The sequence below is a fragment of the Vigna unguiculata genome, chromosome 5, assembly GCF_004118075.2.
Source record: "Vigna unguiculata cultivar IT97K-499-35 chromosome 5, ASM411807v1, whole genome shotgun sequence".
Lineage (NCBI taxonomy): Eukaryota > Viridiplantae > Streptophyta > Magnoliopsida > Fabales > Fabaceae > Vigna > Vigna unguiculata.
In genome coordinates this window covers 15,305,015-15,329,067 of record NC_040283.1, presented here as the reverse complement: position 1 = coordinate 15,329,067, position 24,053 = coordinate 15,305,015, and the positions used below count along the sequence as shown (strand labels likewise).

At 38.5% G+C, this 24,053-nt stretch overlaps 1 protein-coding gene across 2 annotated transcripts; it reads left to right on the top strand.

Moving 5' to 3' along the window:
* The first annotated feature begins 386 nt into the window (after positions 1–386).
* Positions 387–24,053, top strand: LOC114183602 (putative FBD-associated F-box protein At5g56440). 2 transcript variants are annotated; one of them, XM_028070682.1, is made up of 4 exons: positions 387–1,313; positions 19,817–19,960; positions 20,036–20,330; positions 23,591–24,053. In XM_028070682.1, exons 1-3 carry the CDS (start codon positions 516–518, stop codon positions 20,312–20,314), a joined length of 1,221 nt encoding a protein of 406 aa, XP_027926483.1. In that variant the 5' UTR covers positions 387–515; the 3' UTR covers positions 20,315–20,330; positions 23,591–24,053. The 2 variants fall into 2 exon arrangements, with proteins under 2 accessions (XP_027926483.1, XP_027926482.1); XM_028070681.1 differs by having other exon boundaries at positions 395–1,313; positions 23,586–24,053.

Below are 24,053 nucleotides of genomic sequence, written 5' to 3'. Positions count from 1 at the left end.
TTATCATTAAATAGTACTATTTACGAAACAATAACAAAGTTAAGGATATAATAACGTTCCTAATTTATAAATCTAATCAAATGAACACATATTTTTAATGTTCACACAACATTACTAGTATAATTGTTTTTCAGTTCAGTTAAGTTAAATATGATATATAAATTGTTTTAACAATGTAACGGATATTCAAAACTTCTCTAAAGTCAAAGTGTAAGCAAAATTAGTGTCAGTTGAAAGAAGAAAAAAAATGAAAAATTTGGAAAAGAAAAAAGTAAATTAAGAAAATAGTAAAAATAAAATAAAAAACGCAACAAATACCAGAGAAAAAGCATTGAATGAGGGTGACATGGGTAAAGCGAGATTCTGGTGATAGAAAACAAAATAGGAAAGTAAAAGAAAACAGCAATATTAAGTATGCAGTGTAATATGCCAATTCTTATTCACAAAACAACAAAACTAGACAATAGCTGCTTTGTACCCTCCTCTTCTTCCGATTAACCCCACCACCAGGACCCATGGTGGAATCCTCCGAACCACCGTCGAAGCGACGGTCGCCACCTGCCGGTGACGACAGAATTAGTCAGCTTCCGGACGTGCTGCTTCTCCAAATCCTCTCTCTTCTTCCAACCAAACAGGCAGTGGTCACTGGCATTCTAGCGAAGCGGTGGCGGCCACTATGGCCGGCCGTGTCGGTCCTCGACCTCGACGACGAGTCCTCTCCGGAGTCCCGCCATGGTCCCGCGGGCTTCGCGGAGTTCGTGTACTCGGTGCTTCTACTGCACGACGCGCCGGCAATCCAGCGGTTCAGGCTCCGGTGTGCAAACCCGAACTCCTCCGCGCGCGATATAGCGACGTGGCTGTGTCACGTGGCGCGGCGGAGGGTGGAGCGCGTGGAGCTCTCGCTCTCGCTCTCGCGCTACGTGGCGCTCCCGCGGCGCCTCTTTAACTGCGACACAGTTTCAGCCATGAAGCTCAACGGCGTGTTCCTCAACGCGCTCGCCTCGTTCTCCGTGCGCTTGCCTCTGCTGAGGGCTTTGCACGTGGGGGATAGGGTTCTGTTCGGGTGCCACGATTACGTGGTGAAGCTTCTCGCTGGGTGCCCCGCGCTGGAGGACTTGGTGCTGGAATCCACCTACAACGATGCTTGCGGAGGTGTCGTTTGTGCCGAGGGTAATTTCGAGCTTAGTTTGAAACACTTGACGCGTGCGAAAATTGGGTTTTCGTGGAAGGAGAGGTGCCTCAAGTCCATGCTTCTCATTTTCCAAGCGCTTTCTCACGTTAGGTGCCTTTCGCTTTCTCCCTGTACAGTTGCGGTACGACGCTTTTCCACCCTACCCTTATTTAAATACTATACATCATGTGTATATTTGTGTGTATATGGTTCAATTTGTTCCTTCAACTCAAGGTTCATACTGAGTTTAATTGTTTCTTGCATAAGAGAACAAGATGTTGCATTGAATTTGGTGTTTTTATGGGATTGTTGTGGAAATTACGAACGAGTTAATGGTTCTCTTTGAAAGCGGATATAGGTGGCGACTAGCGTTGTTGTTTCAATGTTTGTTGCCCGGTGTTGCACTGAATTGGTATATTGTTTTGGGTGTAGTAGTGGAATGGGGATTTTGTGGTGGTTAATAGTGGAAATAAAAAGGACTTATGTTAGACAAGCTAAACACATGAACTGGAAGGGAGAAAGATCCCAAGGCGGGGTATGTGTGCACGGACAATTGTTTTGAAGAGCTGCAGTGGACTACACCTCATCAATAGAAGGATGAGGATGTATGTAGTACTGATTCGAGGGTTAGAAATGAGACAGAGCAAGGGCAAAGACGGGTTGAAGTGATGTAAAACAGTGTTACAGACCTAAAGTTAGTTTCAATGAAGCAACTGTTTTCATGTGGGGCTCCTTCTAGTTCTCAAATTGATATTAGGGTACCTAAACTAAGTCCCAAAACTGGTGCTGTCGAGGAAAATGTTGGGTTTCAATATTATTACAGCAGGAAACTTTGCTCCCTATACAATTGATATACCCTGCTATTGAGGTGCTCCATTTCTCAATAGTGAAGTCAATAAGAACCTTGGGAGAACCACACCTCAAAAGGTAACTAATGTAATTGTTGAGAGTCCAAAGTCTTATATACCCCTCACCAGAATCCCATACTTCTGATGTGAGACCCAAGTCCCGTGCATTACAATTGTGGATCCTAACTACAAACCAATCCTAGCAAAAGTTCTCTACCAATTGTGGAGCTGCTAATAGTGCCTTCACTTCTTTATGCTGCAACAGGGACCACTGTAGAAAAATATCGAACTTCATTAATGTATTGGTTTTGTATGAGGAAGTTATTATAGAATAATTTTTTATTTGGTATGATGTGAAGGTTTCAGAATAATCTAGTATTATGATTGTTAAGTTTGCTAGACCTGTTAACTCGTTTAGCCAGTTAGGATTTAAGTTTAATTCCGGTTGTGCTGCAAAATCCTAATTTTATAAATACTGGTCAGCACTTCAATCAAGTGGAATTCATTTCATTTAGAAAAGATGTTACAGATTATTCTCGCTTTCAGTTTTCTCACACCAAATTCTATCATGGTATCTATTAAATGTATTTTCAAAAATGGGCATTGACCCATCTTTATGTAATGTATTGTACAATCTATATATGTTATGTTTGTTTTGTTGTGCTCAAACACACAAGGATTCATCAATATGAATATTCATCTTATATTCTTGCATGATATCTAGAGCCTAGTGAATCCTTGTTCTCTTGGTGGACCAATTGTCCATTGGTGCCAAATTTTTCCTAGAAATCATGTTTCTAACCAATTTCTGGCCTTCTCCCCTGTTGTTCCTCTCTATCGAGCAATTTATGCAATTATTGTTGCTGTCCACTGCAGCCTTTTTGACCGGTGACCTCACTGCTAGAGTCACCTTGCCCAAGTGACCACAACGTCATTGGAGTCATGGTCACCAGAGCTTTGATGTGCCTGCATGTGCACCTAGAAGTTATGCAACTTATCTCTCTAAACATTGTCAACCAGCGGTGGTGTGTCCACCCAGCTTTTTGCTGGTTCTCACTAGAGCCGAATTTGCTGGTTCTCCTTTGATCTTGTACTGCATTCTTGGTTCCCCTCTTTTTGGGGTGACTTCTTCTGTTTCTTGTAGGTGTTTTTCTCTCTCCTACTATTGTTTTCTCCCTCTTTCCTGTGCCAGGGCTTCTACTAGTGTTAGGCTTGAATCCTCAATCTTTAATTAATATGTCAATGTCCCACTCTCCATTGACAAGTTAGATGATAGGAATTATGAGACTTAGGGCATCTAATATTAGGCCTCGCTTAATGGACAAGATTAGGTTAATCATCTCACTTAGACAACAACCTCAATTGATGCATAAGATTGTCCTCGATTATCCAAAGTTGATGTCCAAGTTTGTAGTTTTCTTAAGTCAACTATTAAACCTACCTTGAAGTAGATCTTATCGAGGGTTTGGGAGAAAGCCCGATTACTATGCACCAATGATACTCAATGTCTGTTTACTAGAATCTTGTGACTATCATCACTCGTAGACGCCTTGATTGACCCATGGCTAAATACTTGGAAAAGGTTCATGCTTATACACAACTTTAATGAATTATTGCCCCCTATTGCAAATTGAGTAATGTCAAACCATCATTTTGTTCATGGTGTTGTACGAGATTCTCGATGGGCATTCTTCAGCTTGTGATCAAATATTTGGGTCTTTGGCCTTGCCCACGTTGAACTTTGCGTGGTTCACCTTGTTAAGTGGGTCGTGCTAGTTATCACTGGACATACCTACTTCTATCCCCTTGGTGATTCCTCTGCCTTGGTATCTCAGTGTGATGGTCGCAATTGCTCTCGCAAACCATGGGATGTCGTCCCTAGTGTGATCGTTATCACAAACTTGGTGGCACCATTGACTATGTTATGCCTTATGTGGTTGCCCTACTTGGTTGGCTACTTTTGCTTCGGTTGCTCCTATTCAACATGATTCTGGTGCCCCTTCATCTAATAGTTTTGAAATTATGTAATAGATGATTTCCTAGAAATCTGTAACCACTAATTATATTCTAACACTCCCCCTCAAGCTGGAGCATATATGTCATATGCACCAAGTTTGTTACAAATGTACTCAATCCGAGGGCCTCTAAGGGAATTGATGAGTACGCCAGCCAACTGATTGTTAGAGTTGACAAAATCAGTAGTGATTTCTCCAAAGAGCACCTTGATTGGTTCTTTATGGAAGACTGAGTTTGATGCAATGTGAAGTGCAACTTGATTGTCACAAATAAGCTTTGTTTCATGGATGTCCCCTATTTTTAGTTGTAGTAGTAGTTGCCTGAGCCATCTAAGCTCACAAGTGGCCGTTGCCATGGCACGATATTCTTCTTGTGCACTAGATCTGACAACTATATTTTAAGAAGTGGATTTTAAGCCTAACTCAACCTCACAAAACCGGTTTGTTGTAAGGTGAGGTTTGAACCCACTTATATACTATGAAATTGTCTTATTTCTAGGCGATGTGGGACTTTCAGCACACCCCCTCACAAATCTCGCTAGGATAGGCTTTAACTATGGCTCTGATACCATATAAAATTGTATATGTTCTGAATGTATTGTTTGTATAATGCAAACCACACAATATATATTTATACTATTGAATAGAATCAATTGCAATAAAGGCACATAATAATTTGGAATCAATCACTCTAATTTACGAGATTATGTAATGGTTGATTTTCTAGAAATCTGTAACCGTTGATTATATTCTAACAAAAACCTTGTACAATGTTTGTGTAAGTTGTTTACTTTGTTGTGAGTTATGTCAATTAGGAAAATATAGTCATAGTTTGTTTACTAAGACTATCCCCAAACAAGCTTTGTCTTCTTTTTGCTTCAATTCAATCGGATATTTGGGAATTGTTAGACTCTTGAGAATATGTGGGTAACACCGTGTGTTCTCCTCTTGGAGAATTCTCTCTCATATATACATATATATATATATATATATATATATATATATATATATATATATATATATATATATATATATATATATATATATATATCGAATACATACGTATTTGCTGCCCATTAAAATATCTAAATTGTCAGATATACATTTACTCCACAATATATCGTAATAAAAGAGAATAATATTTACAATACAAAATTAGCATAGATTTTGCTGGTTTTGATGACGAGATAATTTGCCAATCACGTAATTAACTCCATTGACAATTAGGTCTACTTTACGATTTCAATATTTTGTAATTCATTGATGATGATTATTCTTGATGAACTTGATTATTGTTTTATGAAAATTGTTTTGAGTTGTTTTTCATATTTCAATCATTTTATAAAGAAGTTAAAAATCAATTTGGTCTTTCTAACTGTATGCTATGATAATGCTTGTGAGTACCTTTTCCATCCCTTTCAGACTTTCTTATCCTTCCATGGTATTTTTCATCAGACTTCATCTGTGTATACCTCTCAACAAAATGAAATGGAAAAATGTAAGAATAAACACTTTATTGAAACAACTCAAACTGTTTTACTTCATGGTCATGTTCCTCCACAATTTTGGGGTGATGTTGTTCCTCAACAACCAATTTCCTCACTCTATTTTGTTCTCTTGTCAACTTCTCAACTCATTAACTCCTTGAGTCTTGGGATCTATCTGTTTGTTCACAATCTGAGTCTTGGACTTAATAAACTATGAGCTCTGTCTCACAAGTGTGGTTTCTTAAACTACCCTAGGTATACATGTTTCTCAATACCCTTTATTGCTATTTGATCTTCACTGATGTCACCTTTGTTGAGTCTTCTTTCTACTTGAGTTTAAGTCTTTACATTATGAGGCTATCTTAGTGCCTATCATCGAGCCTCTTGTCTTTGATACCACTGGTCCCACCACCTTCGCCTCCTTTTCGGGTTTGTCATTGCCAACAACATTTAGGTCTTCCCGTTGGACCAACTTTTGACTCTACTTCGATCCCACCTCCACCATTCGTTTTAGGCCTTCCTCTTATGTTTGATTTCCCCATTGAAATTCAAAATGGTACACACTCCACTTGTAATCCTTCCCCTTATTAGGTTACAGACCATGCTTGATGAACTCTATGCCCTTCAGAACAGTGGTACTTGTGATCTTGTTGCTTTGCCTCTTGGAAAATATGTTGTTGGTTGTCTATGGGTCTTTATAATCAATGTTAGCTCTGATAGCACTATTGATTGGCTTAAAGTTGTTGGTTGCCAAAGGTTATACTTAAATCTTGGGCTTTTACATCTTCACTTTGGTCACGGAGATCACCTCTGTTAGACTATTTTTAGCCGTGAACGCTCTTTAACATTGGCCCCTTTATTAGTTGGATGTCAACTTGCCTTTTACCATAGTGATTTGCTGGAGAAAATTTATGTCTAGCAACCTCCTAGATTTGTTGCTTGGGGAGAGTCTTGCCACCTAATATAAATCAGTCTCCCAAGACATTGTTTGGCAAATTCACTACAGTAGTCTATCAGTTTTGTAACGAGGCTTATCATTCTTGTGTTTTTGTCAGGGGTTATGTGTATGTGGATGGCATTATTCTTATAAGTAGCAATTATCATGACATATTATAGGTAAAACAATACTTTTGTCATTATTTTTAGACAAAAGACCTTAATAAACTTAGATACTTACTGGGAATTGAGATGGCACGATCCTAACAATGGAATTGTAATATACCGATAGAAGTATGCTTTGAATATTTGAGAGGGTACTAAGCTATTGAATAATTCTAAGTCCCTTGACACACCTATGATTCCCGATGTTAAACTTCTACCAAGCCAAGGGGAGCCACAATCAGATCTACGGGAAATAGGAGACTAGTTGGAGATCTGAATAATCTCACAACCACTCGTCTTGCCATCTCTTTTGTAGTTAGTCTCTCTCTTTTATTTCAACAATTGGCAAAATTCATTCCCTTATCTTGATCCTCACCATATGATTCTATGTAAATTTCAATCTCTTCCACCACAACAATTACCTTCTCTCACCACACTCTGTTCTTGTCAAACTCCATTGGAAGAACATCTTGTAGTCACTACAACAGGTTTACTCAGTAATTAGAGGGCATGAACCTCAACTTTCTAATTCGATCTTAGCTCGCATTGCTGGAATTTTTCACTCCTATCAGGCTTGTTTGGAATGAAATTCATAGCCATTTTCATGCCCTCATGCATCAAAGTCCACTCAGTTCTACTTAAGAGATTCAAATGATTAAGAAATGAGCAAGTTTGTCTCAGAATTCTTGTGCACAGATCCCTGGTAAAACTCATTTTTTGCCATTGGAGGTCCAGTATTCTATGTTGCAATAATTTTGAGGCTACTTTTGTTGGCCTTTCTTGATCCTCTCAGTGACTGAAATGGAGTAACTTCTTGCACTACACCCATGTTTTAAAAGGAACATGGTGCTCTTCAGGAACTGTTGTCTGCTAATATTGCACATTTTGATGTTCAGCCTTCATCCTTTGTTCAGCTATGTTTTTACCATGCACCATCTCATTCTGGTGTTCAGTTGTTTGTGACTAACCAGTCTAGAAAGGCCTATGGCCTTTCTCTGGTTGACCCTAATAATAGCAGTTAATTTTGAGGAGTGGTGGTGGTAGCTTGTAATGGAAGAGCTCATGGCTGAGGTGGATGTCACTTTGGTGGTTGTAGCTCAATCCAATGTTTGATGTGCCACAAATCAGGTCATGGTGTCACTATGTTTTCACTGAAGCACAATGTAGCTTTAACTTCTCTGAATATTCCCATGAGCTCAACACATGTGCTAATATGAAATCATTAGCACATGGCCTCATCAATTTATGCCTTGATCTTTCATTCGAAGCTGCCACATGAAATCAGATTCGTCATTGTGCCAACACTAATGCTCCTATGGTTAACTCCATCCCTTGGCCTCTTGCTCTAACTACTGGTTTGGTGACATATTCCTCTTGGACATGGTACTTGAACTTGGGTCCCTTGCACCGTGTTACTTTAGATCCATGGATTCTCCTGCTGAATACCTCTGAGTGAGTAATTATATGCTGTTGGGAAAAGTTTGTCCTTTTTACTAGTTGGTTCCACATCATTCCAATCTTCCTACAATCCAACATATCACTCTCTAAAAAAATAACATTTGGTTCCTGAGATAACCAAAAGTCTTGTCATTGTCACAATTTGCTCAAGATAGTCATGTATTCCTTTGAGTTACTCCCTTTCATTGCCTAGTTAAATTTTAAGAATCGAGTACGGTGCTTTTGGATGACATACATGGGAAGGATGAACTATATAAATTCTCAAATCTTGTCTTTTCAAGAGCTGTTGCACCAGTTCCAATTTGCCATTCGTTTTGATAGGTTCGGTATAGTGTATAAAAGAAGGAAAGGGCAAAGTAGTTAGTACAGCTGTAATTGTTTCTGAACTATTATAAATAGTTATGGGAGAGTTAGTAAGGGGCTTTTTGGAGAGAAGCAAATAGAAGGACAGTTGGAGAGTAAGGTCTCTCGAATAACCTGTGATTGTAATTGTGTACTGCTGTATTCTTTCTATTCCTTAACTCCATCCTTAGTACATTGGTACGGGACTGGAATTAACGAGGGCAATAAAATTCAAGAAACAAGATTGTGTCTTCCTTTCTTATTCTAGTATCAGTTCTATCAGTCTCCTTAACATTTTTTGCTATATAATAATACAGCTTCCCCTATTTGTTGTAGCTGTCAGTCGCTTTTCCTTGCGCTCACTACACCTGTCATTACCAGCTCATTAGTAAACACTGTACATGTACCATTTGCAGATATCCTCATCACAAGCATTTGTGAAAAATTTTTCAACTGTGTAAACCAAATAAAAGTGTCTGATCTCTGTACATGTTTAGTATAAGCTCTTTGTATTCCCTCTTTATCTACTACAACTTGTTACACTAATGTGCTGGAAGATATGGTCATTGATTTGGGGACCAGCCGTAGTTAAATCATCAGTGATTCTTGTTAGTTATTGACCATTGTTGGTTCTCATTCAAGGTTCACATGGTTGTATCCTATAAAGCTACTAATCAGATGCACTTTTCCTAAAGTTTAAGTCTGACAGATCTGCAAAATTGAAATCTCTGAAGTCAGTTCAAATTGATCAGGGCAGGGGCAAGTGGAGAGTTCAGGGACTTCACCCATTGGCTTTCTTGGCTGGGTATCACCTGTAGACTTGTCTCCATACCCATCACCAGAGTGGTCAATTGAAACAGATTTTACATTTTTAAAGCCCAACTAACAGTATGTTTTAGGATTATGCTGTCCCAGCTGCCACCTTTCTTATCAAACAGCGTTTTGCAGCATCCTTGGGCAATCAAATTTCATTTAGAATGCTTACAACTCAGATTCCAGATTTCAATTCACTAGTGCTTGTTATCCTTTCTTGTCGACTTTTCAAGTCCTTCAAATTTGAACTCAGAAAGGAATTCATATTTGTTAGGTACTCCTTGGTTCATAAAGGCTAGAAGTACAAATGTCTTGACAATGAAGGAAGTTTTTTTTTTTTCCAAAAAATGTTGTTGTTAGTTGAGGAATTGTCTGTGATATTATTGCTGGCATAAGAACCTTATTGCCTAAAAGTATGTGTGTTTTCCAATTTATATTGTAGAAATACGGAATGACAGGAAATCTGGAATCTGCCTACTAATCGTATTGTTAGGGATTTCTAGTATGGAGCGAAATCAGGACATAAGAATTAGAGTAATACTTTTGTTAGTTGTTGTAAATGGTAAATCTTCAGGTAGAGAATTTTGTACTATTTTTTAAACTGAATAGAATCAGAAATGCATAAGTGATTTCAGTTAAATATTATTTTGATATGGTATCAGTTCCTCCTTTTGGCATAAATGAGTTTTCAATTTCTTGGTTCTTGGCCATGCTATTTTCTGTGTTTAAGCTCATGGACCTCAGTTTTTTACCCTTCGAGGTTCTTCTTTTGTCCTTGTAAGGGTGATTGGATTTCTCATTATTTTCTATGACAATTAATAATTTGGTTGTTGATTTTAATGGGAAAAATTGTGCTGCCTGAGAGTTGTAGTTTAAGCTTTTTGTGAAAGGGAATGAATGTGGGTTCATATTGATGGGCGATATGAATTGGTGAGCGATTATTTTGGTGGTGTTCAGATCACACTATGAATTCCATGAATCAGATCAGACCTGAATTGCAAGAATTATGATATGGAGAAGTATAGCACAATTCTTGTGTAGGTTCTGTTTGGCCTCTGTTAGATGATATAATATTGTGTTTAATAGTTGGGCTCAGCCCATTATGTATTTCTGGGATTTGACCCATTATCAATATAAATAAACTGTCCTTTGTGTTGGGTTTACACAAGGGAGATTAATCCCAAAACCCTATTTCATCTTATTTTACATGGTATCTAGAGCTTAGGTTAGTTTACTACAGCCACCGTCCCGCCGCCGCTCATTGCCGCCGCTTCTGCCGTCGTCACCGTCGCCTCCGCCGCCGCCGCCGGAGCTGCAGTTTCGACCGACGACCAGACGGTTTTGTTCGTCTCGGCCAGGCGACTCCAACGCCGCAGAGATCGCCGCCATCGGAGCTCTCACGCGCCTCCACGCGCCGCCGCAAGCTCCGGCAGCCACCACCTCTCCGCCGCGCGTGACGGCGCGTCGCCGGTCGTTTTCTGCGCCGATCAACTTCGCCTGAATCGCCTTCTTGAGCTCTTTCTGAATCTGTGGTTGTTGTTTCAATCGGAGCACCTTGAATTTTTAGGGTTTCTCCCTCTATGGCTTCTTCTGCTGCCAATTCGAGTGTGTCATCTTCAAGCACTCCGCTGTCTGAACCCTCTGTTTATACCAACTACGTCAATGTGCATTTATCCATTGACAAGTTGGATGGCACAAATTACGCGACATGGGCATCCGATATCAAACTTTGGCTCAAGAGTCAAGGATATGAAGATCATCTCACCCAGAGTGTAACTACAGTTGCTGCAGATGAAGTTTCCCGCTGGACAAAAATTGATGCCCAATTATGCATCGTCATTAAGTCCACCATTAACTCTTCGCTGAAACAAATGTTTCGTTCATATGAAACATGTTCAGACGTTTGGGCACAGGCCAAGTTGTTATACACCAATGACACTCAGCGTCTTTATGGTGTTTGTCAGGATCTTTTCAAAGTTGTTGCTCCGCAGAGTCCTGGACCCATGGCTGAATATTTGGGCAAAATTCATGCCCTTCTGCATGAGTTTAATAAGTTATTGCCTCCGGCCTCCACTCCAGCTGAAGAACTTGAGCAACGGTCAAAGTTCTTTATGTTATTGGCATTACATGGTCTTTCTGATGAATATTCCCATGTTCGCGACCAGATTTTGGGGTCTCCTGTTGTGCCCAACTTCACTGCTACTAGTTCTGCCCTTTTACGTGTGCCAAGAAAACAAATCATTGATACATCTACTTGTGCTGATGATTCCTCAGTCTTGGTCTCTCAGCGGGATGATCGCAATCGTTCTCGCAAGCCGGGAAAGGGACGACCCAAGTGTGACCATTGTGGCAAATTAGGCCACAAGATTGACAAATGTTATGCTCTACATGGACGTCCTCCTCGGTCTGCTGCAGTAGTTCACTCTGATCCTCCTCCCCGATCAGCGACTGTGGATCCTGCTTCATCTGATACCGCAGGGCACCCTGCCATTTTCAACGACTTTCTCAAATGGTATGAGGAACGTCAAAGTTCTAGTTCCACTACATCTGCCTCTGTTGCACGCACAGGTACATCATTCGTTGGCCTGACTCACTCTGATTCTCTTGGTCCTTGGGTTCTTGACTCAGGCGCCACAGACCATATTACTGGTAACAAATCTTTGTTTTCTTCTTTGTCTTGTCCGGATCATTTACCCTCAGTTACAATGGCTGATGGGTCTAGAGTCTCATCTCATGGTGTTAGTACTGTTAATATTTTTCCATCCATATCCATTGATCATGTTCTTTATGTTCCTGGGTCTCCATTCAATTTATTATCTGTCAGTCGACTAACTCGTTCTCTTGATTGTATTATTTCCTTTACCAAAGATTCTGTTTGTTTACAGGACCGGAGTTCGAGACACATGATTGGCACCGGATGTGAGTCTCATGGTCTGTATCATCTTCGTCCTCCTTCACATGTTGGCGCGGCTATGGAATCACCATCCCTTCTTCATGCACAATTTGGTCATCCCAGCCTTGCCAAACTGCAACAACTTGTCCCCAGCTTGTCCAAGTTATCTAGTTTGTCGTGTGAGTCTTGTCAATTAGGAAAGCATAGTCGTAGTTCGTTTCCTTGTAGTGTCTCACAACGAGCTTTGTCCCCTTTTGCATTAGTTCATTCGGACATTTGGGGACCTAGTCGTGTTAAGTCTACTTTAGGTTTTCAGTATTTTGTTACTTTTACTGATGATTATTCAAGATGTACTTGGTTATATTTAATGAAAAATCGTTCTGAGTTGTTCTCTATTTTTCAATCATTCTTTCATGAAATTAAAACACAGTTTGGGGTTTCTATTCGAAATTTGCGGAGTGATAATGGTCGTGAATATCTCTCTCAATCCTTCAAACATTTTATGGCTTCTCAGGGCATTCTTCATCAAACATCATGCGCTTATACACCCCAACAAAATGGAGTGGCTGAGCGCAAGAATAGGCACCTTATTGAAACAACTCGCACTCTTTTAATTCATGGTGCAGTTCCTTCACATTTTTGGGGTGATGCGGTTCTTACTGCTTGTTATCTTATTAATCGCATGCCTTCTTCAGTCTTGCATAACCAAGTTCCTCATTCTATTTTATTTCCTCACGACCCTCTTCACCCTTTACCTCTTAAAGTCTTTGGGTCCACATGTTTTGTTCATGATTTTAGTCCTGGCTTGGATAAGTTGTCTCCGAGAGCCCACAAATGTGTCTTCTTAGGATTCCCCCGCTCACAAAAAGGGTATAAGTGTTTCTCTCCTTCCCTCAACCGTCATTTTATCTCCGCTGATGTCACCTTTGACGAGTCTTCTTTTTACTTCACACACCCCTCTTCTCGTTGTGAGCCACCATCTACTACTATAGATATCCCTGTTGTGTGTGATCCTCCTAGTGTGCCCACTTCCAGTGCCACCTCGGATTCTCCTCAGCCACCTCCGAGTGTACCTATTGCGGATAGACCACCTCTTCAGGTTTATAGCAGAAGACATCGTTGCCAACCACCAACTCATGACTCACATCAAGTGCCGAGTTATTTGTCTCCTCCGGTTCCAACAACTGAGTCTGATCTTCCCATTGCCCTTCGTAAAGGTATGCGTTCTACCCGTAATCATTCCCCTCATTATGCTGCTTTGAGTTATCATAGAATCTCTCCATCTTTCTATACATGCCTTTCGTCTATTTCCTCTTTGTCAATTCCAAAATCTTTAGGTGATGCATTAGCCCACCCTGGTTGGCGTCAGGCCATGCTTGATGAATTGAGTGCTCTCAGGCATAGTGGAACATGGGATCTTGTTCAATTACCATCCGGGAAATCTGTTGTTGGTTGCAGGTGGGTCTATGCTATCAAAGTTGGCCCTGATGGCACTGTTGACCGTCTCAAAGCTCGCCTTGTTGCCAAAGGTTACACACAGATCTTTGGTTTGGATTATGGTGATACTTTTTCTCCAGTGGCCAAGATGGCATCTGTTCGCTTATTCATTGCCATGGCTGCTCTTCGCCAATGGCCTCTTCACCAACTTGATGTCAAAAATGCATTCCTCAATGGCGATTTGAATGAAGAAATTTATATGGAGCAACCTCCGGGTTTTGTTGCTCAGGGGGAGTCTTCTGGATTGGTTTGTCGTCTTCACAAATCTTTATATGGCCTAAAACAGTCTCCTCGGGCCTGGTTTGGAAAATTCAGTAGTGTTGTTCAACAATTTGGCATGTCTCGCAGTGAAGTGGATCATTCAGTTTTTTATCGTCACTCCAGTGCTGGATGTATCTACTTAATAGTGTATGTTGATGACATTGTTCTCACAGGAAGCGACAACCTTGGCATCTTCCTCTTAAAGCAACATCTTTGTCGTCATTTTCAGACCAAAGATCTTGGAAAACTCAGGTATTTCTTGGGTATTGAAGTAGCACAATCCAATAGTGGTATTGTGATATCTCAGAGGAAATATGCATTGGATATTCTGGAGGAAACTGGATTAATGAATTCTAAAGCAGTAGAAACACCCATGGATCCTAATATTAAACTTCTACCTAAACAGGGGGAGCCTTTCTCAGATCCTGAACAGTACAGACGGTTAGTTGGAAAGTTGAATTATCTTACTGTTACTCGTCCTGATATTTCCTTTGCTGTTAGCGTGGTGAGTCAATTCCTTAATTCCCCATGTGAAGAACATTGGAATGCAGTTATTCGCATATTAAAGTATATCAAAAGCTCTCCTGGAAAAGGTTTACTATATGATTCCAACTCTGATACAAAAGTTGTATGTTATTCAGATGCTGACTGGGCAGGATCTCCTTCCGACAGAAGATCTACTTCCGGATATTGTGTCTCAATTGGTGGTAATTTGATCTCTTGGAAGAGCAAGAAACAAAGTGTTGTGGCAAGATCTAGTGCAGAAGCAGAATATAGAGCTATGGCTTTAGCCATATGTGAACTTGTTTGGCTTAAGCAATTGCTTCAAGAATTGCAATTTGGAGATGTCACTCAAATGACACTCATATGTGACAATCAGGCTGCTCTTCATATTAGCTCTAATCCTGTCTTTCATGAGAGGACCAAACACATTGAAATTGACTGTCACTTCATTCGAGAAAAAATCCTATCCGGGGACATCAAGACCGAGTTTGTCAACTCAAGTGATCAATTAGCAGATATTTTCACTAAGTCTCTTCGAGGACCTAGAATTGATTATCTTTGTAACAAGCTTGGTACATACGATTTGTATGCACCAGCTTGAGGGGGAGTGTTAGATGATATAATATTGTGTTTAATAGTTGGGCTCAGCCCATTATGTATTTCTGGGATTTGGCCCATTATCAATATAAATAAACTGTCCTTTGTGTAGGGTTTACACAAGGGAGATTAATCCCAAAACCCTATTTCATCTTATTTTACAACCTCAAAAGGAGTTGCTAGACCCTGCCACTCCTCCAAAGGCCATCGTACCTGGCTGGAGTGGTGCTTTCGTGCCGTACTACAGTTCTAAAAATTTTTCTGCTATTGGTTGTCTAGGCATCTAGTATTTTTGCTTTTTTTTTTAACTTTAGCATGTTAGGGTGATTAGGGAATTCAACTTGAAGCATTTGGTCTTGCGAGCTAAAATCAAATTCCCACGAACTTGAGTGAAAGGAAGCACCACCTGATATTAGATCTAGAAATGGTAGGTATGAAAAGAATTTGGTGTATGAAAAGATGGTTAAGGGCCATCCCTGAACTGATACATATCCAAGAGGCCAACCCAACTCCCCTACATTTGATAAGATGAAAAATTCTAACATTCTAGGTTATGATTTTTCAGTTTCTCAAAATGAAACAGTAATCCCAGTAGTTAAGGATAATCATGACCTCCCTATTGCCATCATAATTGCACCCAAAAGCCACTAGGTCATCAAATTATCTATCATTTCAAACAAATTCACCAACCCATATTTCCTTTATTGCAAACCTTGACACTACCCAATTTCCATTAATGCTTTTGAGCCATTGTCAAATAAAAATTGGAAGTAGGCCATGGATATAGAAATCAAGGTATTGAAGAAGAGTAAATCATGTTTGTTAATAAAGCAAATTGGTCAATTTAGAGGTACAAAGCAAGTCTAGTTGCTAAGGTTTACTAATGGGATCTATCGTAAACTTGTGAGTACTCCTATTGGTTTGAGCCATAACTTGAGTACTCATTTTAGAAAGGCAGGGGCTAGAGAACTCAACTCACCAGTCTAGGACCAGTTCAAAATGAGTTATAATGGGTTGGGGCTGATCATCCCATAGGGCATTTTTGGTTAAAAAACCCAAAAAAAAGGTAGAAAATATGTTCATTTTGTATAAAAATATTAAATATTATATAAGATTCTATTTAAGTATTATATGCCACAAGTTGTGAAGGTAATAAATGAGACTTTGAAGTAGCGATAACAAACAAGATTGATGTTTATTTTTTGGTTTAGAAGTTTTCTATTTCCATTGTCCCATATTTTTTCTATTATTTTGGTGACTATGGCGGATTGATGATGGTCAAGTTAGCCCATATTCACCCCTAAATCTCACTCGGGCAATTTCAGAAAAATTCTCATACTTATTATTCAAAAATGGTGCTAAATTTTTGTTAACTTTGAGATTGGAATTTGTTGAGAATAAAGAAAATAGGGATTGAGATTAATCTCCCTTGTGTATAAACCACACATAGGGTAATCTATTTATAATAGAAAGAGGTACAAGTAAAAAGAGTAACTGAAAATAAAAAGATTAAATAGAAGATATTGTTTGATATTGTGGTTATCAATATCTAACAATATCTTAATAATATCAAACAATATCTAACACCCCCCTTAAGCTGGAGCATACAAATCGTATGTGCCAAGCTTTTTACAAATATAATCAATTCTAGGCCCCCGTAAAGACTTAGTAAAAATATTTGCTAACTGATCACTTGAGTTAACAAATTTAGTCTTGATGTCTCCAGACAAAACCTTTTCTCGAATGAAATGACAATCAATCTCAATGTGTTTGGTCCTCTCATGAAAGACATGATTAAAGCTAATATGAAGAGCAGCCTAATTGTCACACACAAGTGTCATTTGAGTAACATCTCCAAATTGTAACTCTTGAAGCAATTGCTTGAGCCAAACAAGTTCACAGGCAGCTGAGGCCATAGCTCTATATTCTGCTTCTGCACTGGATCTTGCTACAACACTCTGTTTCTTACTTTTCCACGAGATCAAGTTACCACCAATGGAGACACAATACCCAGATGTAGATCTTCTATCAGAAGGAGATCCTGCCCAATCAGCATCTGAATAGCAAACAACTCTTGTATGGTTATTAGAACCATATAACAATCCTTTTCCAGGGGATCTTTTAATATACTTCAAGATACGAATGACTGCATTCCAATGATCTTCACATGGGGAATTAAGAAATTGGCTTACCACACTGACTGCAAAAGAAATGTCAGGACGAGTAACGGTAAGATAATTTAATTTTCCAGCTAATCTTCTATACTGCTCAGGATCAGATATAGGCTCCCCCTGATTTGGTAGAAGTTTAGTATTGGGATCCATGGGTGTATCAACAGACTTTGAACTCACCAACCCAGTTTCCTCCAGAATATCCATGGCATACTTTCTTTGAGATATAACAATACCATCATTGGACTGTGCCACCTCAATACCCAAGAAATATCTGAGTTTGCCAAGATCTTTTGTTTGAAAATGGTGACAAATATGTTGTTTCAACTGAGAGATGCCATTGTTGTTACTCCCTGTAAGAACGATGTCATCAACATATACTATCAAGTAAACACATCCAGCACTCGAGTGTTGATAAAAAACATAATGATTTGTTTCACACCGAGTCATACCAAATTGTTGAACAACATTGCTAAACTTTCCAAACCAGGCCCTAGGAGATTGTTTTAGGCCATATAGTGATTTGCGAAGACGACATACCATCCCAGAAGACTCCCCTTGAGCAACAAACCCAGGAGGTTGCTCCATATAGATTTCTTCTTGCAAATCACTATTAAGGAAAGCATTTTTAACATCCAGTTGATAAAGAGACCATTGTTGAAGAGCAGTCATGGCGATAAATAAACGAACAGAAGCCATCTTTGCTACGGGGGAAAAAGTATCGCCATAATCCAAACCAAAAATTTGAGTATAACCTTTTGGCCACAAGATGAGCTTTGAGGCGATCAATAGTACCATCAGGTCCAACTTTGATAGCAAACACCCACCTACAACCAACAACTAATTTCCCAGACGGTAACGGGACCAGATCCCAAGTTCCACTGTTATGAAGAGTATTTAGTTCATCTGTCATGGCCTGACGCCAACCAGGATGGGCTAAAGCTTCACGGACAGTTTTTGGAATGGTCACAGAAGAAAGAGAGGAAAGACATGTATAAAAAGGTAATGACAAGCGATGATAATTCAAAGCAATATAATGGGGAGAGGGATTACGGGTAGAACGCATACCTTTTCGGAGGGCAATGGGAAGGTTAGACTCAGGTGTCAGAGCCGGAGGAGACAGAGCAATTGGCACTTGAGTGGAGTCACATGGTGGTAGTTGTGATCGGTTTCGGCGACTATAAACCTGAAGAGGTGGTGGAGAAGCGGACTGTGGAGCAGGAACCGATGGTGAAGAAGACACAGTAAGAGGGTCACAAACAAGAGGAACATTAAAGGTATTAGAAGAGGTGTCAGGACTAGATGGATGTAGAGGTGAAGTTTGACTCTTAAAATAAAGGGAGAACTCATCAAAGGTGACATCTGCAGACACAAAATAACGATTAAGAAAAGGAGAAAAACATTTGTATCCTTTTTGTGATCTTGTAAACCCTAAGAAAACACACTTATGTGATTTAGGAGAAAGCTTGTCAAGACTAGGACTGAAATTATGAACAAAACATGTAGACCCGAAAACTCTTAGAGGTAAGGGATGAAGAGGGTCATGAGGAAATAAAATGGAATGAGGGATGTTATTCTTTAAAACCGAAGAAGGCATGTGATTAATAAGATAATATGCAGTAAAAATAGCATCACCCCAAAAATGTTCAGGAACCGCTCCATGAATTAAAAGAGTGCGAGTGGTTTCAATAAGATGTCTATTTTTACGTTCAGCTACACCATTTTGTTGAGGGGTATAAGCACAAGAAGTTTGATGCAGAATACCGTGAGAAGCCATAAATTGTTTAAAAGAATGAGAAAGATATTCACGGTCATTATCACTGCGCAAAACTCTAATAGAAACACCGAACTGAGTTTTAATTTCATGAAAAAAAGATTGAAAGATATGAAATAATTTCGAACGATGTTTCATTAAAAATAACCAAGTACATCTAGAATAATCATCAATGAAAATAACAAAATATTGAAAACCTAAAGTAGACTTAACGCGGCTAGGACCCCAAATGTCAGAGTGAACCAAGGCAAAAGGGGATGAAGCACCACGTGTGACACTACGAGGAAAGTAAGTACGACTATGTTTGCCTAATTGGCACTGCAGCAACAGAGGTCCGACGGCGGTGGTCCGGCGAAGGTCCGGCGGAGGTCTGGCGAAGATCCGGCGGCGGTCCGGCGGTGGTCCGGCGGTAGAGGCAACGGCGACGAAAAGAAAAGATATCCTAAGCTCTGATACCATGTTGAGAATAAAGAAAATAGGGATTGAGATTAATCTTCCTTGTGTATAAACCACACATAGGGTAATCTATTTATAATAGAGAGATGTACAAGTAAAGAGAGTAACTGAAAATAAAAAGATTAAATAGAAGATATCGTTTGATATTGTGGTTATCAAATCTAACAATATCTTAATAATATCAAACAATATCTAACCGAATCGAAGCAAAAGTTATGCTTTGGTTAGTAAGACAATTCTATACAAGCTAAAGAAATATAGGAAGACCTTTTTCCTTCTTTTTGTTTTCCGGGCTCTTGTTACTTCAGTTTAATTTTGGTTTTAATTTTCTGACTGAACGTAATGATTTCCTGTGTAGGTGTCAGTTTTTTTAAACTTTATTTATTTTTGTTTTTTGAATATTTTTTTCTCGTAACTTTTGTATGCAGTGTTTGAAGCATGCTTCTGGCATTGATATTCCGATGTTTGACAAGTTAACCCAGCTGGAAATTTCATTTGGAAGCTATTCATGGGATTTGTTAGCAAACTTGCTTCAACGTTCCCACAAGCTGGAAGTTCTTGTCATTAACAAGGTTTGCTGAGTTGAAATGTGAATTCTATTTTATATTTTTAACTTCTATTTGAGAACATTTCGTGTGTTATTGCAGGAATCACAAAAATATGGGAAGGGACAAGAGTCAAGGTGGAGCCATCCACTGCTTGTTCCTGAATGCCTTTTACATCTCAAAACGTTTTGCCTCAGAGAATATCAAGGATTGGAAACTGAGCTGGATTTTGTAGGGTATATTATGCAAAATGCTAGAGTGTTAGAGACAATGACTATCTACTTATCAAGCTCCTTAAGTTCAGAGGAAAAACTCCAAATCCGCAGGCATTTATCTATACTTCAAAGGAACTTTGAAACCTGTCAAATTGTATTCCATTGAATCATATTCTTGAAAGGTATGTTTTTGGTGGGCTTATGTTGGGAAGCTTTTCTCAATTACTTTTCTTAGTTTCTTTCTGTTTTGGTTATTTGTTTAGGAGGTCCCTTATCCTCCTCCCCCTAGTACACTTTTTTATGTTTATGCTTGGGCTTTTACCATAAATATCACTTGAAGTATTTATGTAAGGAAATAGAGAATTATATAATTCATAACAATCAAACAACTTACATTGTTATCACCTTTATGTGTAACAATCAAACTCTAAACTAAGGACAAAAATAGGTTGAAATGAAAAAGAAGATTCTAAAAGTATTTCTCTTCCAATTACGATGGAGATATGGAGGATATTTTTATCCTAATAGTCCTCAATATACAAAACTACCCTTCAAATTGGTAAATGAATATCAATCATTCTTAGTTTGCCTAAAAGATCTTGAAATTTGTCGTGATAAAGCGCCTTAGTGAAAATGTCCTCCATCCAAAGTCCTCTAGGAACATGGGTTGTAACCACAAGTCTTTTGTCAAAGTTTATCTTTGATGAAGCACATGCTAATTTTAACACATTTGGTCCGGTTGGAAATCCTACATCGATTAGAGATAAGGCGAATTTATAATATATTAGTGGGTGTAAATCTCACCTTAGAAGTTGGTTTTGTAAGATTGAGTTAGGTTTAAAGTCCACTTCTTAACATGGTTAGAGCCTGTCCTAGCAAAATTTGTTGTTTGTTGGATCTATTCTTCCACCTACTATCAAGCCATTATCGGATCATTCATTAATGTCTAGTCTCACACTCAAGATGTATATGGCTCGGCATGAGGGGTTGTGTTGGAAATCCCACTTCAACTAGAGATAAGGCAAATTTATAATATATAAGTGGGTGCAAAGTTCACCTTACAAACTAGTTTTGTAAGGTTGAGTTAGGTTTAAAGTTCGCTTCTTAACAGGTTCTTTCATGTACTTATTATTTTATTATAATTGCATTATAATTGCATGGGAATATCAATCTTTATTTTAAGGTTATCAATTATGATTTTCATTCGGTGTCCTTCATACACAACAGAGCAAGGGTTCAAAATTCTGCTTCTGCATGTGAATGAGATATTCTATCTTGTCTTTTGTTTGTCTAGGTTACTAATCATTCTCCAAGAAACATACAGTAGTACCAAAAGGTAGATTTGTGTCTGTAACACAACTTGCATAATCTGTATTAGTATATGTATTTAGGTCAAAGTGTCTTTATAAAATATCCTTTAATATAATAGATGATTCTAAACTTATATTCCTAGATTTGCATATGGGTACATTATATCATTTGCAACGCAATGAGTGTTCTGTGAAGGAATTCTGTGAATGGGTTAATTTTTTCGTAACAATGGTATCATAGCCTTGCAACAAATGTAATGTCTTGGTTCGAACCTCGTGGAGAACCTGCTCCTACAAAGGGGGAGTTCCGAATTCACCATGCTACTAGGTGTTGGCCTCCAAAGGAGGGACATTTGTTAAGGAATTTTGTGTCCTTGTACGAACAGGTTAACATTTTCGTAACATGTTCTTTATTCATCTTAACATATGAATTAAGAAAACACAGAAAATGAAGTCATGTGATTAGTTGCTTCTAAAACAATAATTCAAACACCACTCTAAGATATAAAACCAATTGTGTTGAATGCACTCGTGGACATTGTACACGATCATAGGAGTCACTCATTGATTCAATCATTGTTCTCAAATGATCAAGTTCCTCATTGTAGGTTTTCTTATTAAGACCTTGTTAAGGTGAAGCAAAGAATTGATGGGTTTACCTCTAAGGTTCGTTTGTTGTCTCCCATGCACTCTAGGGCTGTATCTCTTCCATGAAGTTTAAAACATGTTTCCTAAGTATGCCTAGATCTTTGATCCCTTGAATACCCTCTTTCCTATTGCTTTGGCAAAGTTTGTGTTGAAGATTCTGCCATTATGCATGGTAACCTCCGAGTTTCTTCTCCCTTTCATTAAGCTACTTCTAATAGTGGAGGCAATTTTTCATTCCCTAATATTTGTACCCTAATTGGATCATATTCATGGTTCAAGCTAAAAATTTAGGGATTCTTTCTTTATACGGCTTCAACATGAGTGTCTGCATCGGTTTTATATATTTTCAAATTTTGATACTGATCTAGTTCGATCTACAACCCATTCAAAATCCTTCTTCAAAGAAAAATGTTATCTAAGTCATCCCATATCTCTTTAGCATACTAATAAAACATGAAGTTTCGACTTATCTCAGGAACCAAGAAATGTCACATTGAAGCCATGATTAGAGAGTCTTTATTATCCCAAATTCCAAAATTAGAGTTATTTGACCTTGGTCCTCTACCATCGATGTGGTTTGATCTTGACCATCTCTTCAAAATCCTCCAAATGTACTAGCTCCACAGCAAATAATTTCGGCCATTAACTAGTTAGACACCCACCACATTTGGAAGATCATTAGGATCCAAAGATAGATTTCACCTCAAATAGTTGGTCTTATGAGCCGAAGTTAGGAGTTTGATCCATGCAGGAGCTAGGCGTGTGGGTAGATGTGTCGATATTGATGGTGGTGTTGACGACTCTTTTAGCTATGAGATTGGCAAAGTTGTGATTGCCTATACACCTTTTTGGTCCACCATTGACCTCAAAGGTATGTAGTGGACAACGACAGTGATAGTGGCAGCAGAAACAAAGCTTTCAAAATTAAGAGTCGTGATACTAATCTGAATTATGTTAGGAAATAAACAATTATTTTATTGATAACAACCACATAAATTACTTTCTCACCAGCTCTATTTTGTAATAATCAACTTCTTTAAAATAAGGAAATAAAAAAAATACTAAAATGAATAGAAAAATTTTAAAGATATTGTTTTCCTATTTAATATTGAGGATACTTTGTTCCTAATAATCCAACATTATATAAATAGGAACCTTGTGTTAGTATTCGTATCACACCATTACACCTTATCAGTCTAGAATACTGTTAAAGTATTCTTTCTCCTTTCCTCTTCTACATCAACCTTTTAGTTCCAACAAATAAACCTTGGTCTGGCGTTTAATGTTTTTTTAAATTATGAATATTGTGGAAATTTGCCAATTTATGAAATGCATAGATAACATAGCTGTTTATAGCTGTAGTAGAAACACTGATTATATTTAGACTTGCCTCTGGGTACTACAGTTTTCTTTTCATTTTAATATTCTAATTGTTCATTAAAATTAACTATCCTGTTCTTATTAATTAATATTTTTCAGAGCAGGAAAGTTCCAGCAGTTTCAAGTGCAGCAATTCGTAATCATAGAAGTATGACGTAGTCTATTTTGATTGGAGAGCATTTTTGTTTCAGGGTCTTTCAGTTTGTTGTTAGTAATGCTTTACAGTGTATTAGTATCTTTCTCTTGTTATTGTGAATACTTCTAATTTGTCTAATATGACGGAAACTTGGCTGACTAAGGCACTCGTGATGGGCTGTAACATGAATACCTGTCCTACCTGGGGAATTCATCCTGACATGTTGCTTTGAGGGAAAAATCTATAACTGACATTTTTATTTTGCATACTTCAAAGTTCGGAGCAGCTTTCTCTCCAGAAATTGTGACTGCTCTGCAAGATCTTGTATAACGTCTACAACAACATTTGTAAGCTGTTTTGTGGTGTTTAGTTTCTGACATTTATTTAATATAATGGCAATGAATATACCTGAATTTTCTTATTGTTCAAAA